This window comes from Chionomys nivalis, chromosome 2, assembly GCF_950005125.1.
Source record: "Chionomys nivalis chromosome 2, mChiNiv1.1, whole genome shotgun sequence".
NCBI lineage: Eukaryota > Metazoa > Chordata > Mammalia > Rodentia > Cricetidae > Chionomys > Chionomys nivalis.
Genome location: NC_080087.1, coordinates 86,141,959 through 86,156,589, shown reverse-complemented (window position 1 = coordinate 86,156,589; position 14,631 = coordinate 86,141,959). Strand labels below are relative to the sequence as shown.

At 49.4% G+C, this 14,631-nt stretch overlaps 1 protein-coding gene across 1 annotated transcript in view; it reads right to left on the bottom strand.

Annotated features, from left to right (window-relative positions):
* Pepd (peptidase D) overlaps nucleotides 1-14,631 on the bottom strand; it is a 135,407-nt gene that overhangs the window by 109,070 nt on the left and 11,706 nt on the right. The window contains exon 4 of the mRNA XM_057762671.1: nucleotides 6,947-7,010. Within this exon, the coding sequence (XP_057618654.1) occupies nucleotides 6,947-7,010 (64 nt within the window). The remainder of the gene's footprint in view (nucleotides 1-6,946; nucleotides 7,011-14,631) is intronic.

Below are 14,631 nucleotides of genomic sequence, written 5' to 3'. Positions count from 1 at the left end.
GAGCTGAAAGAACCCTTCCCTCTTCAAGCTGTTTGTCTCGGTGTCTTGCCACAGCAATGCTGGACCAATCCAAGCATCAACACAGTGGAACGGAGACGGCACTCATCTGTGGAGCAGGTACCATAGTCACCCCACCTTAAGACAAGGAAACTGAGGCTCAGAGAAGCAGACGGTCTCTGGAAAGTCCCACACTATGGAACAGTACAGAGGGTGCAAAGCTAAACCTGGCACACTCCTCATCACGCGACCTGCCTCCAGGCACCACACAGATCCCTGGCTCCAACAGCTGGAGCTGCCCACTCTCAAGGCCAGTACCTGTGTGCAGCTTCCCTGCCCTCCGGAAAGACCCATCCCATTAGATACCAGCCCCAGCAGCCTCTCGTCCTCGGGGCAGATGCCTCCCTCCCTGCCTGCCTCCCCCCCGATCTCCTGGACTAACCCGAAGGGAGTTAAGTGTTCCTCAACTCCACTCTAGCTTTCACACCCACCCACTCGGGTCTCTGCCCTGCATGCTGAACGCTTCCTCTCCAGTACCGTGAGTGAGAGGACAAGGGCTCACTTGCCCTCATCTCTGTTCATCTTCACTGACGGCTGGGCCATCTTCCACCATCTTGGCACTCCATCACATCCCACCCCAGCCCTGCAAGCAGGTTCAGTCACCCCCTTCTCTACCCACCCTCAGCTGACTGTCATCCATCCTCCCGCCAAAGCACTCATCATTCACCAGCTAGGAAACCTGCAACCCAGAGCGCTGACCACCTTGCTGGGAGCAATCCGGTCCTCTGCCGGCTGTACACAAGTCATGCTCCTCACCCCCACCGTAAGTTCTCTGACACCCTCAACACAGAAGAGGAAGGTGGGCTGCTGGAACGGACTGGCTGCACTATTGCAGAAACACTCTACACTGCACGTATTTAAGGTGGATACGTTGATGAGTTTTGACATAAGTATACGCACTTTTCAATACTAAAAGGCTCCCAGAGAAAAGCTGGAACATATTGAAAGCCATGAAAGAGAAGATGCACCTGCCATCCCCAGAGACAGTTCAGCTCTGTGCATAGAAACAGAGAACTGTAATGACATTTGGATCATATGAAATTATATGCTTCGCTTATTTCCTGTCATTAAATATTCTTCAAACATGCAATTTTTAGCAGTCACTACCACTGGGGATGGTAAACGTCCAATAAGTCTTTGATTACGGCCCGTGTCAGTCATCTTAACACGTCACCTCATTTCACCACCCGTAAAAACGCTGCTACACAACGTCCAGGACTCAGAGATGAAAATGCCTGTGTGAGGGCTACAGGATTTGCCTAAATTCACAGTTAATAAGTAGCAAAGCCAGGACAGAAGGGATGCCACAATGACTAAGAGCTCTGAATGTTCTTCTAGGAGATCCAAGTTGGTTCCTAAAACCCCTAGAATTCCAGCTCCTGGGGAATCAACACCCTCTTCTGGCCTCCACAGGCAGGCCCACGCGTGCACACGCATACACTCACTCACACACATTCTTTCTCTCTTTAGAAAGAGCAAAGCCTAGATTTTACCATGTGTCTATAGGAAATTCTTAATGGACTCAGCATCATTTACTTAATCTCTCCCTCTGCTGGACATGTAAATTATTTCTAATAATGAATTATTATAAATACTGTGTGACCATCCTGGCATATATAGTTTATATGTAATACATACATACACACACACACATATAAGAACACACACATATATAAGAACACACACGTGTGTGTATATATATGTATATATATATATATATACATATACATATATTTATGTTATTTGAAAGATTTCTCCTGATACAGTGTGGTGGCTCACATCTATAATTCCAGCATCTGGGAAGCTGAGGCAGGAGGATCATGACTTTGAAGTTAGTTTGAAATATGTAATAAGACCCTATCTCATAAAAAAGAAGTTTATTTTAAAAAACAAACAAATAAACAAATGAGCAGGCATAATAATATGTGGCTCTTTCCCCAGAACTTGGACAGAGAGGTAGGAGGAGTGTAAATTCAAGGTCAGCATAGACTCCATGGGATCCTACCTTAAAATGAAGGTAAGGACAAAAGGATAGAGATGTAATACTAATAAATAAATAAATAAATAAATAAATAAATAAATAAATAAATAAATAAATAACAAAAAATTAGAAATCAAGTGACCCAGTTAAGAGGGCCAACCATGGTCTGGTCATCTGGGCAGGAGACAGTGGTTCCCCGGGTACAGCCTCTACCTCCCCTACTCAGTAACCACTTAGAGAATGACTGAGTCCCTTGGCCTCTGTGTTGCACAAATGGAGGCTTGCAAAGTCCCTTCCTCCTGCCTGCCCCTCCTGGAGGGGAGAAGGTTCATTAAAACCAACAGAGCCCAGTGTGTCAGGCCCTGAGTGTGTTGTTTTGTTGACATGAAGGGTCTAATTCATCAGCACACAACGATGCCGTCAATTACAGCAGCAGACTCAGAGCGCGGAGGCACTTGGGGATTGTATCTGCTATTGTCCTTGGGAGAGAGGAGCTGGATAACGAATGTGCAGGCTGATGGTTTTCTTTTCCGCAATGACTCTCTGGACATGCTGGTTAGGAACAATGGAGGAAAAAGCCCCCTCACACCAGCCTGACGCTCAGATGCACAGAGGCTGGACATAGAGAGCAGGCCAGGCGTCGGAGTCCTGGCAGACGAACATCTTTTATTGATCACAGTTGCTTGAGTGGGCCCTGGTTACCTCTATGGCTGCAGAACTTCTCCCAGCCCAGCAGCTCCATCTGCCTTCCCCGCGGACCCATTAGCGCTACACTCATCAGCACGCCGATTGGAGACCATGCCTCAAAAATTAAGGGAACAAGATGCGGTTTTGTGTCACTGGCTCCAAACGTAGCCCCAGGACTAGACAGCACAGCTCTAACAACCCCAGGCCTCACTTCCAGGAGTGCATGCCACAGGGGACTCATCCGCTCTCCCTAGAGGGGCTGTTAAATGCCCCTGCCTTACAGCAGGTCATGGCCAGCATCCATCTCCCAGGCAGCCTAGACTAGGTAGACAGGCACCCGAAGAATTTATCAGAGCCCTGTGAGCCCAGATCCTGCCCTGGGGACAATCCAGAAGATTCCCAAGGCAACCTTACACAGGTTCCTAACCAGGACTCCGACCAAAGCAGTGAGTCACTCTGAACAAAGAAATTAGACACGCTTCAATTGTGTTGCTGAGAAAGCCCCTGTGGCCCAGTGTGCAGGGCTCTGCCCTCCCAGCACTGAAACTCTTAAAAACAAACCATTATTCATGGCAGTTTCCCAAAACACTAGTGCACACCAACGGCCTGAAATGCCCTTAGATTTTGTTTAATCTACTTTCAAAATGAAAATAGCACAAACAATATGGATGGCAGACTATTCTATTCTTGAACAATCAGACTAGGTAGCAGCCGCTCAGAGCAAGGCAGCAATTGTGGTCCCATCATAGACCCCTCTACTGAAGCCTCCCACACCAAGGCTGAGGAGCAGGCAGCATCTACCCACAGGCAGCTGTGGCTGTTTCTCTTACACCCTGCCTGCCTACAGCTGAGTAACTGACCCTGAGACCTTCGAACATCTGCCCAGTGCCATAAAGCAAGTGCAAAAATCACCCTCCACCCTGCCAGCTCCCAGCTAGTTAGGCGACAGTAGCTTCTATACCCAATGTACACAGCAATGCTGTGGAGCCCCTCCCGGGGGTTTTCTGAGTGACAACTTCCCAGTAATTAAGTTCTGGTTCTTCTTTGAGGAGGAGGGGACCCAGTCTGTCATTGCAAGCATCTGCGGATTTTTGTTATTGTTGTGTAGGTCTGGTTTTTTGAGACAAGGTCTCATGTAGCCCAGGCCTTGAATTCATTATATAGCTGAAAACGATCTTGCTCTTCTGATCCTCCTGCCTCTACCTACTGGCATGCACCACCATGCTTCATTAATATGGTTATAGGCACCGAACTCAGGGCTTCCTGAATGCCAGGCTCTACTAACCTAGCTACATTCTCTGATACCTACATTTACTTTCTGAGACATCAAGGGATCAGCTATGACCTGGGGCCACTCCTACCCTCTTTCAGAGCAAGTATGCACCTGTAGCTAGCTGTCTGGTATATAAAGATGGCCGAGGATGGCCAAGGCTAGATAGCCTAAGCACCATAGAACTGGCCTTGGAATACCTGCCTAAGGAGTTTCCTGTTACCTTCCATGACGGACTAGGCCAGAGTGCTGCCCACATCAGAAGATGCTTCCAGCCCACAGGGCTCAATGGCAGCAGTTTGCTCATTTTGGTGGGGTTCGTTCCCAGTTTCAGGAATCATCACAGGCTTAGAAGCCTGGGTCACTTCCACACAAGCAAGCCTCTTGTAAGTGAGCCTTTCACTTCTGACAGGCCAAGTATAGAGCTGGAAGGGACAGCCTCTGGAATCTAGAAGTCTTAGGGTCATCCCAATGCTGCCACACCCCAGCTGTGGGGCTATGGATGAGGTCTTTTACCTCTCAGTCTTGACCTTCTGGTCTGTAAATGGGGTTCACCATGGGACACGGTGGGAGGAATCATTTAAACGCGCAGAGTGAAGCACCTGTCCTACTGTTAAGAGCAGTCCCTGCCTCGATAAGGACAGCAGTCAAAGCTGGGGGTGTGGTTCAGAGCACCTTGGTTCTCCTTCCAGCAGAGAAATCAAAAACACAGAACAGCAGTCACGGTGATCAACAGAGCTGATCAATGACAATAATGATTATGTTGCTCCTGCAGAGTACTCCAGAACCCTAAAACAGCTCTGCCCTTTGACCTCTGCCTTAAAAGATTAAGAGCAAGATGGCTTATATAGCTGCCAGTCTACACCCTCACTAAGGACTTCCCCGTCTGGATACTTTCTCTTCCTCTGTTGTCCTGCATCCTTTCCCTATGGTGTAAACAGGAGTTAAATTCTCTCCTCCCTTCAGTTGTAAGTGCAAAATGTCAAGTGGGCCAGTCACAAAACACTAAGCAGAGATAGGTGGGCTCCTCACAGTGCAGTGTATCTGGCTAGAGTCCCAAAACCTGCTTCTTTATCTGGTGCTTTCACCCCAAAATAGCTGTGGCCTGCCCAGAGGGAAGGGGGTTTCTGCTTGGTCTCCACTGGACAGATGACATGATCACTTCTACCCTGAAACCCTAGCCCTAGCCCTCAACGCTCCTCTCCTCTCCAACTACTACCCCTCTTCTTCTTCATGGTCTTTCAAAAGAAATTAATAATGTATATTTACAGCACAAAACTGTGCTTTACTGTGCTGTTTTCATGGATGACCTCATGTACCTTGGATCACATGCTCTATTATCCTTCCCCGTCTCTCCCTCCTCCCCTCACTGGTCCTCTTCCACTTCCCAAATAATCCTTCTGTTTTCACGCCACACAAGATAGGTAGGCAGGCAGGCAGGCAGGCAGGCAGGCAGGCAGGCAGGCAGGTAGGCTTTCTCTAGAATCTAGACCACTGGTTCTCTACCTGGGGAAGACAACCCCTTTGAGGATCAAACAACCTTCTCATAGGGGCCACCTAAGACCATCCTGCTATCAGATATTTGCATTATAATTCACATTAGTAGCAAAATTGCAGTTAAATCATTGTATGGCTGGAGGTCACAACATGAGGAACTGTATTAAAGGGTTGCAGCATTGGGAAGGTTGAGAACCACCCCTCTAGACGCTACACACAAGGGCAAACTCATGGCATTTGGCTTCTTTCCATTCACACAAAGGTCCCCAGTGCCATCCAATAAGGCCATTTCCTGCAAATGACATCATGTCTGAATAACACTCCACTGCGTGCATACAGTACATTTCCTCTCTCCACTCATCTGTGGACAGGCTAATCTAAGCTGCTTCCATAGCTTGGCGGCCCTAGCTCTTAGCATGTGTCCACTCTCAAGATCTGTTTAGGGCAATGTGGCCACAGTGCCCTGTCCAGCTGGCTCTGCCAGGTCCAGGTTGGATCTCTGGTGGCAGGTGCAGATTTCTATCCAGCTCTGACTTGTATAGGACATGGAGCTGTGACAGCATCCAAGGATGACGCAGAGAAGCCTCTTGTGTGCCTAGCAGTGGCCACAGTATCAGAGGACTTTGCTCACTCAGACCTTGGAGCTCCTCGCTGTGCTCCCATCTCTGCCTCGGTCAGCCCTGTTCTGTCAGCAGTGGGAGCTAAGAGAGCCCCTTTCACCTCCTGAACACGGGGCAGACTCACAGCCTCAGGACGACGCTGATAAATCTACCCACACCACCCGACACTGCTGGGCCACCAGGCTGGAAGGGAGATTCAAGTCACAGTCCCCCAATTCCCGTCCTCTCACTAGCATTCCTACCCTGGGGTTCTTCCGACAGTGGCACCTATAGCTAGTGAGGCCTTTTGTTTGCTTATTTTTTTTGTGTTTTGAGACAGGGATTTTCTCAGTAGCTATCAAGCCAATCCTGGAATTCACTCTGTAGACCAGGTTGGTCTCAAACTCACAGAATTCTACCTGCCTCTGCTTCCCAAGTGCTGGGATTAAAGGCGTGCACCACCTGGCCTAGTGGGGACTTATAAATAGTCCCCTCAACACATGAAGACCCAGACACATGAAGATCTAGACCAAGTCCCAACAGCTTTGATTACACCTATATGCTTATGACCCATTTGCAGGCACACTGGCTCTCAGAGAGGGACCTCAGTGGTCACCATAACCTGAATGCCAGAGGCTTCTACCTGAGGGAGATGCACATCCCAGACTGAAAACAGCCTCCTCAGGCAGAGGGGTCCGCTGTGTTTTCTCTGTCTGCTCTTCCTACACAGGACTGCTCCTGAGGGGCTGGTGGCCAGCGGCAGTGTCCTCAGATTGTGAGAGTGTAAAAGAAGCCAGGGCAGAAGAATGGCTGAGCCAGGGCTGCTCAGAAAGGAGTGCCACATCGGCTACTTACCTCGTCTGTGTACTGGACATTGTCCACAGCATACTTTTCCTTGAAATGCTCCTTGGAATGGATCCTCAAAAGAAAGCACAACGAAAGCCATGGTCAGAGCTTGGCGACACCTCAGCCTGGCCACCTTACGCCCTGGCTCCATGCCTGCCACGATGTGAGGATCTAGCACCCAGCAGGTACACCCAGGACTTGATAAAGGGTACCAGGCCACTGAACCATCTCTGCTGCCCCTGGAACCTCAGACTCAGTCCATGATGCCCCTGGCCGCCTGCAGCAGCTGTGGAAGATGGTTCTTGCTTCCACCATCTCCCTCCACATCACTGATCCACCGGGCAGCCAGCCTGTGTGCCTCACCTTCAGGGGCACGGAATAAGTAACCTCCCAGGCTGGACCTCTTTAAAAGAAGGTTAACAAACTAACTCTTTAAGGAAGTCAGCATCAGTATTTCTCAGTGTGATGAGAAGAATTTAAGCTTAGTCATCAAACTTGAAAAATTAGCCAGGGAGAAAGCATGGAGCAGGTGAGGTGAGAGAGCCCTCATCCAGCTCTCGATGTTCTCTCCTGAATCTAGAAGGCTGCCACCACACCACACCCCACCTGGTCCCCACCCCCAGGTCCCACTTAGTAGAGGAGTCAATGTTGTTTGGGGCAATGTGCTCACATATGGAAGAAAACTACATGGGGAGGGGGTGATGTCACCAGCCAAGTGCCAAGTCCAGTTATGTATATATGCCGCCCTTACATTACACACCTGACTGCCACATAAGGGGAGATACCCACCCCTTCCCATCCTATGGAGGTCTCACAGCAGGTATCCCACCCAGCAGAGGCCTCAGTATCATATAGAAGGTGGTCTCATATTCTACTTCCACAGCCAGGATGGGTTTGTAGATTGTGGGGGAGGCAGTTCTGGGAGTCCCAACAAGGAGCCCATGATTCTCTCTGGCCCACTATCGATCTCCTTCCACCCAAGCAAGCAAAACTGGCTGTCAGAGGTGCAGACTACAAGTTCAGGGGACAGGGGAGGGCAGCGCAAGCAGCAGCAAGGGGCTCACAGCCCAGGTAGAAAACCTACCTCAGGTTGAGAACTCTGATCTCACAGAATGCCCTCTGCTCCCCCCCCCACCAACTTTGACCTCTAAAAAATCCATCGAGTATCAAGTTCTTGTTATTAATTAAATTTGCACAATTCGGCACATTGACTTCTGCCATGAGACAGGACTCACAAGCTAACTGGCCAAGATGTGACACTTCCATTAGCAAGAGGCCTCAAGAGCTGAGACAGGATGTATCATTTCACCTGGATCCTGGGAGTACCAGCTGCAGGCTGGAAAAGCAAGAGGCAGGGCCACCAACAAAACAGCTGCTAAGCTTCCCCATTCCCGCTCCAGCTGTGCCCACTCAGCCCAGTCCCACCTCCAGTCCCAGTTACTTCCTCATCACCCCTTGGGAAAGGCATGAAAAGCAAACTCCCTACAGATTCAGAAGCACAAAGACCTGATTCAGCCTCCAGGGCTCTGTACAGAGGGTCAGGCCAGCCACTAACATGGGGGACCTAACCTTTCCATGCCCACTGCCATAGGGCACCTGAAGCCTCCCTCCAAAAATGTCCTTTAGTGGGAAGTCACCAGGAAGCATCTCCCTGCCATTCCCTCCCCCAGGGAGTTTACAAGTTAGGATTCATCAGAGACATGCCACACCAGAGAAGCCTGGTGAGGTCTGCAGGTGGTAAGCCCCAGGTCAAGGAAGTGACAGCAAAGAGAAGGTGATCATAGTGGGCTGTGATCAGTGGGTGTCCCCATTGCTTGTGCTCACCTATAAACATCCACATGGTGGTTATACAAGTTACCTCTACATGATGAGATGCCTTATAGTCATTCTAAGATAAGAGTTATTTATTTGGGCTCAGGTCGTTTTGTTTCAGAGGGTTTGGTCTGTGGTTGCTTGACTCCACTGACTGAGTTAACAGGAAGTGCATGTACGAAGGCGGGTCCCTTCATAATGGATGGGAAGCTGACAGCAGAGACAAGGGCACACCCCCCCCCCTCAAGGACACATCCCTAGTGACTTATTTCCTCCAAAGTCTTCCTAAAGTTTCTAAATCTTCAAAACAGCACCACCAGGTAGGAAGCAAGCATCCAATACATGACCTTATGGGGGACAATCTATATTTAAGCCACAACAGCAGCCACGAGCCATTCCTCTGTCTGTGGTAAGGCAGAGCAATTGATGGCTGACCCCTAGAAGAGCCCCAACAGGAAGAAGCGGGTACAGGTACAAGTCCCATCAAGTGTCCCCTGCTCAGTACTTGCTCTCCTTATAGAGGCAGATGCCACAGTCTAAGCTAAGTGCAAACCTCCCATGCATTAATGCTTGCCAGGAATAACCGCCAACATATAATAAAATATGAAGTGCTGTGAGTATCTTGTCTGCTACTCTGCACATCACATTCTTCTTAGAAAGGGCAGAGATAATTAAGTTTGAACAGTTCTTGCCTTTTCATGTTTGTGGTTTAATTACAGTAAAAATCATTTAAATGTTACCTGAAGGGATACGTGTGCCAGGCTGCATGATCAAACCAGCCACGGAACACACCTGGCAGCCAAGACTTAGTGAGGGAACAGTGACATGGCAAGTGACATTGCCAGGAAGGTCACTGGGAATCTCTGACTACTCTGAGGGTTGTGATGCTCAGGGCACAAGGGTCTATACAGTCTTAGAGGGTCTACACCCAGTCCCAGCTCATGCCTGGCCCTGTCACATGGGAGGGCCCAATGGAAAGAAGCAGACTGAAGGGACAGGTCAGAAGAGAAGCTGCGCTCACTCAGACACTCCTCATTCAAGTGCACAGAGCAGTTAAGGCAGAAGAGAGACGTCCCCTCATTTGACAGGATACGCATCCTGTAGAGAGGATTTGTGCTTGGGCACCCAGGCCCATGCAGGCCTGCTCCACCAGCATCTGGGCCCCCAGCACAAGCCCAGAGTTAGGGCAGACAATGCTTGGTCACAGTGCCTGAGCCCCAAAGCCCTGGTGAGGCCTCAGGTGAGATGGTGCCATTAAATCAATGCCACATGATGGAGGCATGATGGAACCCTCCAGAAAATGAAATTTTAAAGGAGTGGGTCTTCGTGGCTAGCCGACCACCTGCACGCCGTTAATGAATAAGTAATAAGAGCCAAAAGACAGTAGTCACTGTCAGTTTCTGGTGCCTGGCGCCTGCCTTCGGCTCCAAACAATGCCACTTGCTTTTATTTCACTGGTGGCACAACACGGTGCGTACAGAGCAGAAGTCAGCAACCATGTCAAGATGTCATTAAGTTGTCAAAGAGGAAAGTAGCCTTCTGCAAATCAGAGCAGGTGTCTGAGCCTGGAGACTGCTCCTATGTGTGAACTGGAGCAGCCGCAGTGCATCCGCTGAGATTACCTGACAAAGAAGTCAGGCAGAGGATGGCCACACTGTAAGGAGATGTGATGGAGACAGACCCACCCATGACAAGGGTAGCCATGAAAGCTGGGACTCTGGTTAATCCCTAGGTGCTGGTGTCACTGCATGGGTGCAGGAGGAGCCAATAAGAACTCAGTAGCCCCTTCTCAAGGACTACTTCTGTCACAGAGCCCATCCCTCCTCCTAATTAGGGCAGGAGCCAGAGTACGGTCCAGAGAGGCTCAGGAAGCTGTGGTCCTTGTAACTCAAAGTGCGCAAGTGGGGGGCCAGTATCATAAATAAATTGAGACCACCTCCCACACACCACATCTCATGCCACAAACAGCCCACTTGCAAGTCAAGTGTGATGGCACGTGCCTCTGATTCTGGAAGCTGAGATAGGAAGACCTTGAATTCAAGGTCAGCCTGAGCTACACAGCAAGACCCTGTCCCAAACAACAAAAGTCACCCCATATGCATCCCACTACAAATCACACAACGCCTCACACACACACACATGCCCCCTACACACACATACACACGCCCATACAGGTTCTACTCTCAAAAGGAGCTGTGCACAGGGCCTCTGGGACTCAGCCCTAGAGAGCTCACAGTAGCCTCTTCCAGACAGGTACTCCTCCCTGCCAACCAACGCCAGGCACACTATCTCCCCTTCCAGTTGGGTCAGCAACAGGCATGACTGTAGAGGATCCTCCATCCCTACCTAAAGCTGCTCATTTTGCACGGGCCCTGAGCTGATGTGCTGTGTCACAGAGGGAACTTCCAGTTTGCTTAGAGGAGCCCACACACCCCAGGCCACACTTACAGGCAGCTAATCCTCTTTTGGATAGACTCCCACCCTCCCACTTCAGTGAGGGTGTAGGGTGAGGCACAGGTCAGTAGGCTTCCAGTCCCCTCCCCCAGCATCAACCCTGACAGCAAAGCTGCACTCACTGAAGCTGTGGATTCCACAGCGGAACGCTGGTTCCCTGAGTGACTCTGGATTGTAGTATCTGCCAGATGGATTTTCAAAAGCCATCAGATAGAGACTCCAAAGGAAGCTGAGGAGCTTAAGGTCAAATGTTCAGTCTGGTGGGTTTTGATTGCAAAGGCCAGGTAATCCCATCAGCCTTGCTCCCGGTGCCCTATCGATTACAAGCGCGTCTGGAAGCAGCCGAGCACATCAGATCTGGCTGCTTCCCAGCTCAAGCCCAGACAACCAGCCCCTTTGTCACCTGCCCATTACAACCAGGCCTTTCCTCCCAAACACTCAGGACAGAGAGACAGAGAGTCACCCCAGGGTACAGAAAGGAAAGGTCTGCTGAGGGAGTCAAGGATACAAGAGAAAAGAAACGTCTTGGCCAAAGAGTCATAATTTCCTTTCAGACCACAGCTCCCTGGTCTAGCCTGCACTGTGCACACAGCTGGGACCACAGCTCCCTGGTCTAGTCTGCACTGTGCACACACAGCTGGGACCACAGCTCCCTGGTCTAGCCTGCACTGTGCACACACAGCTGGGACCACAGCTCCCGGGTCTAGCCTGCACAGCACACTCAGTTGGGACCACAGCTCCTGGATGTAGCCTGCACAGCACACTCAGTTGGGACCACAGCTCCTGGGTCTAGCCTGCACAGCACACACAGCCTCATTCACCAGGGGAGCCAACCCTGCAGACCCACTTCTACCCTCAAGGTTACTCAAGGCTCTATTTTGCACTAGACAATGAGCTGCCTCAGCAAAGCACGACAGACTAAAGGAGAGCTTTGAACAGTCTCTGAGACTCAGCTGCGGCCGAGGCGTAGACTTTAGTTCCTGTATTCTTGAAGATTATACACCCAGAAAACAGACTGCTAACAGCTGATGCCAGACCAATCAGATCCTGGGCTTTAAACCCTTTAGTCAAAGGCTATTTAGCTGCCAAGATGTAAGTGTAAGAGACATGGGAGTTCACACAGGTTCAGCAACTGGGATAGAGTCCCTTCGGCAAGATCAATCCCCACTCTTCCAGCTGTAGAAGATGCTTGTCTTCAACTCACAGGCAGCATCCTTCCTTTCTTGATAGTGCCAGTTCTTCATTAGAAGGGAATATCTAGGTACACAGCTCAGTGGTGGAGTCAATCCCCAGCAATACACAACACCACACACACACACACACACACACATATGCACACATGTAACCACATCATTCTTTTGCCAGGGCATGGTGGTCGTCGCCTGTAATCCCAGTACTTGGGAGGAGGTAGGTGGATCTGAGTTTGAGTCCAGCCGAGGCTACATAGTGACATTCAAGAAAGAAGGGGCAGGAGGACAATAAAGGAGACACACTCAGGGACCGTCCACCTCTCCAGACAGAAACTCTGAGTGGGGTCAACTGAAGGTCAACAGACCCCCCATGGTCCATCCCCACAGCTCACAGATGACAGTGTCTGTCAACCTCTGAGCTGACTCTCTAGGCAACGGGGCATCTCAATAAGCTCAGCTTGAGCCAGAAAGTATCTTAACATCCAAGGGGATGTTGAAAAAGCAGCCAGCCACAGTTCTGCTCAGGAGGACAGCCTGGTGTGCAGGAAGGATTCTGGGAGCGTCTCACCCAGATGAGAAGGCTGGTCCAGTTATAGATGTTATGGTTTGGAAGAGAAATGTCATGTTGAAGACCTGCTCCCCTGTGAGGAAATGCTCAGGAGACATTTAAAATGATATTAACTTCATCAGTGGATTAACTACTGGGCTTTTAGGAAGTGGAGTCTAATTGAAGTAAGTAAGGCACTGGAAGGCATATCCTTGAAATAGTATTTCAGAACCCTAGTCTCAGCTGGGTGGTGGTGGTGCATACTTTAAATTCAAGCATTTGGGAAGCAGAGGTATAGGTGGAAGCTGTGCATTATTCATTTCCCAGCTGCTCAGACCTGAATAATCACACAGAAACTATATTAGTTACAACACTGTTCAGCCAATGATTCAGGCATATCTCTAGCTAGCTTTTACATCTTGAATTAACCCATTTCTATTAATCTATGTATCGAAAGAAGGCTGTGACTTACTGGTAAGGATCCAGCATCTGTCTCCTTAGGCAGCTACATGGCATCTCTTTGACTCTGCTTACTCTAGATAGATAGATAGATAGATAGATAGATAGATAGATAGATAGATAGATAGATAGATAGATAGATAGATAGATATATCTTCCAGCCTGCCTATATTCTGCCCTGCTATAGACCAAAAGAGCTTCTTTATTAACCAATGGTAGTAAAACATATTCATAGCATACAGATGAGAATCCCACATCACAGAGGTAGAAGGATCTCTGTGAGCCTGGTCTACATAGTCTATCTGTCTGTCTTCCCCTACCCCTTGCACTCTATCATGAGGATAGCTGTGTGACAAGCCTCCACTACTATAGTATTCTACCTTATGTCAGACACACAGCCATGGAGGTTGCAGACCATAAAACAAAACCTCTGAAGTCATGAGCCAAAATTAACTTTTCCTCTTTTTTTTTTTTTTTTGAATTTTTGAGTTTCTCCGTAGCTTTTGTTCCGGTCCTGGACCTAGCTCTTGTAGACCAGGCTGGCCTCGAACTCACAGAGATCCGCCTGCCTCTGCCTCCCGAGTGCTGGGATTAAAGGCGTGCACCGTCACCGCCCGACCTAACCTTTCCTCTTTTTTATTTATTAGTTTCTCTCGGGTACTCTGTCATAGCAGTGAAAACCTGACTTAGACACTTCAGTGAAGTAATACCCAACCCTAAAACTGAGTGGAACAAAATCCAGAAACTATTTATCCTTGCTGGGGTTTGAAATTAAAATGTCTCCCATAGGTTCATGTGTTTGGATACCTGATCCCTAGCTGCTGTTCTGGAAGGTTGAGAACTTTTATTAGCTGAGTCACTGGGAGCTAGCTTTGAGTTACAGCCTAGCCACATGCTCGGTTCTGTTTTCTGCTTCCACTGCTGCCTTCTCCACCGTGATGAGCTGTGCCTTCTGAAACCAGAACGCATCTTTCTTCCCTTAAGTTGCTCTGTCAGGTATTCTGCTGGAATGAGAAAGGTCACTGATGTGTGGACTCTCAAGGTCAGGAAGTGAGACAGAGCCTAGGCAGCAGGGCTAACCTCTGCTTCATGACCCCTGTGACCTCAGCAGAAGCTTGATTCATCTCACGCTCCATTCATGCTTACGGTGGTGCTGCACCAGCTGGAGGTTCCCCACATGGGTGAGTCTGGGTTTCCTCAAAGTAGGGCAGCTGAGTTCTGGAGGGAACCGT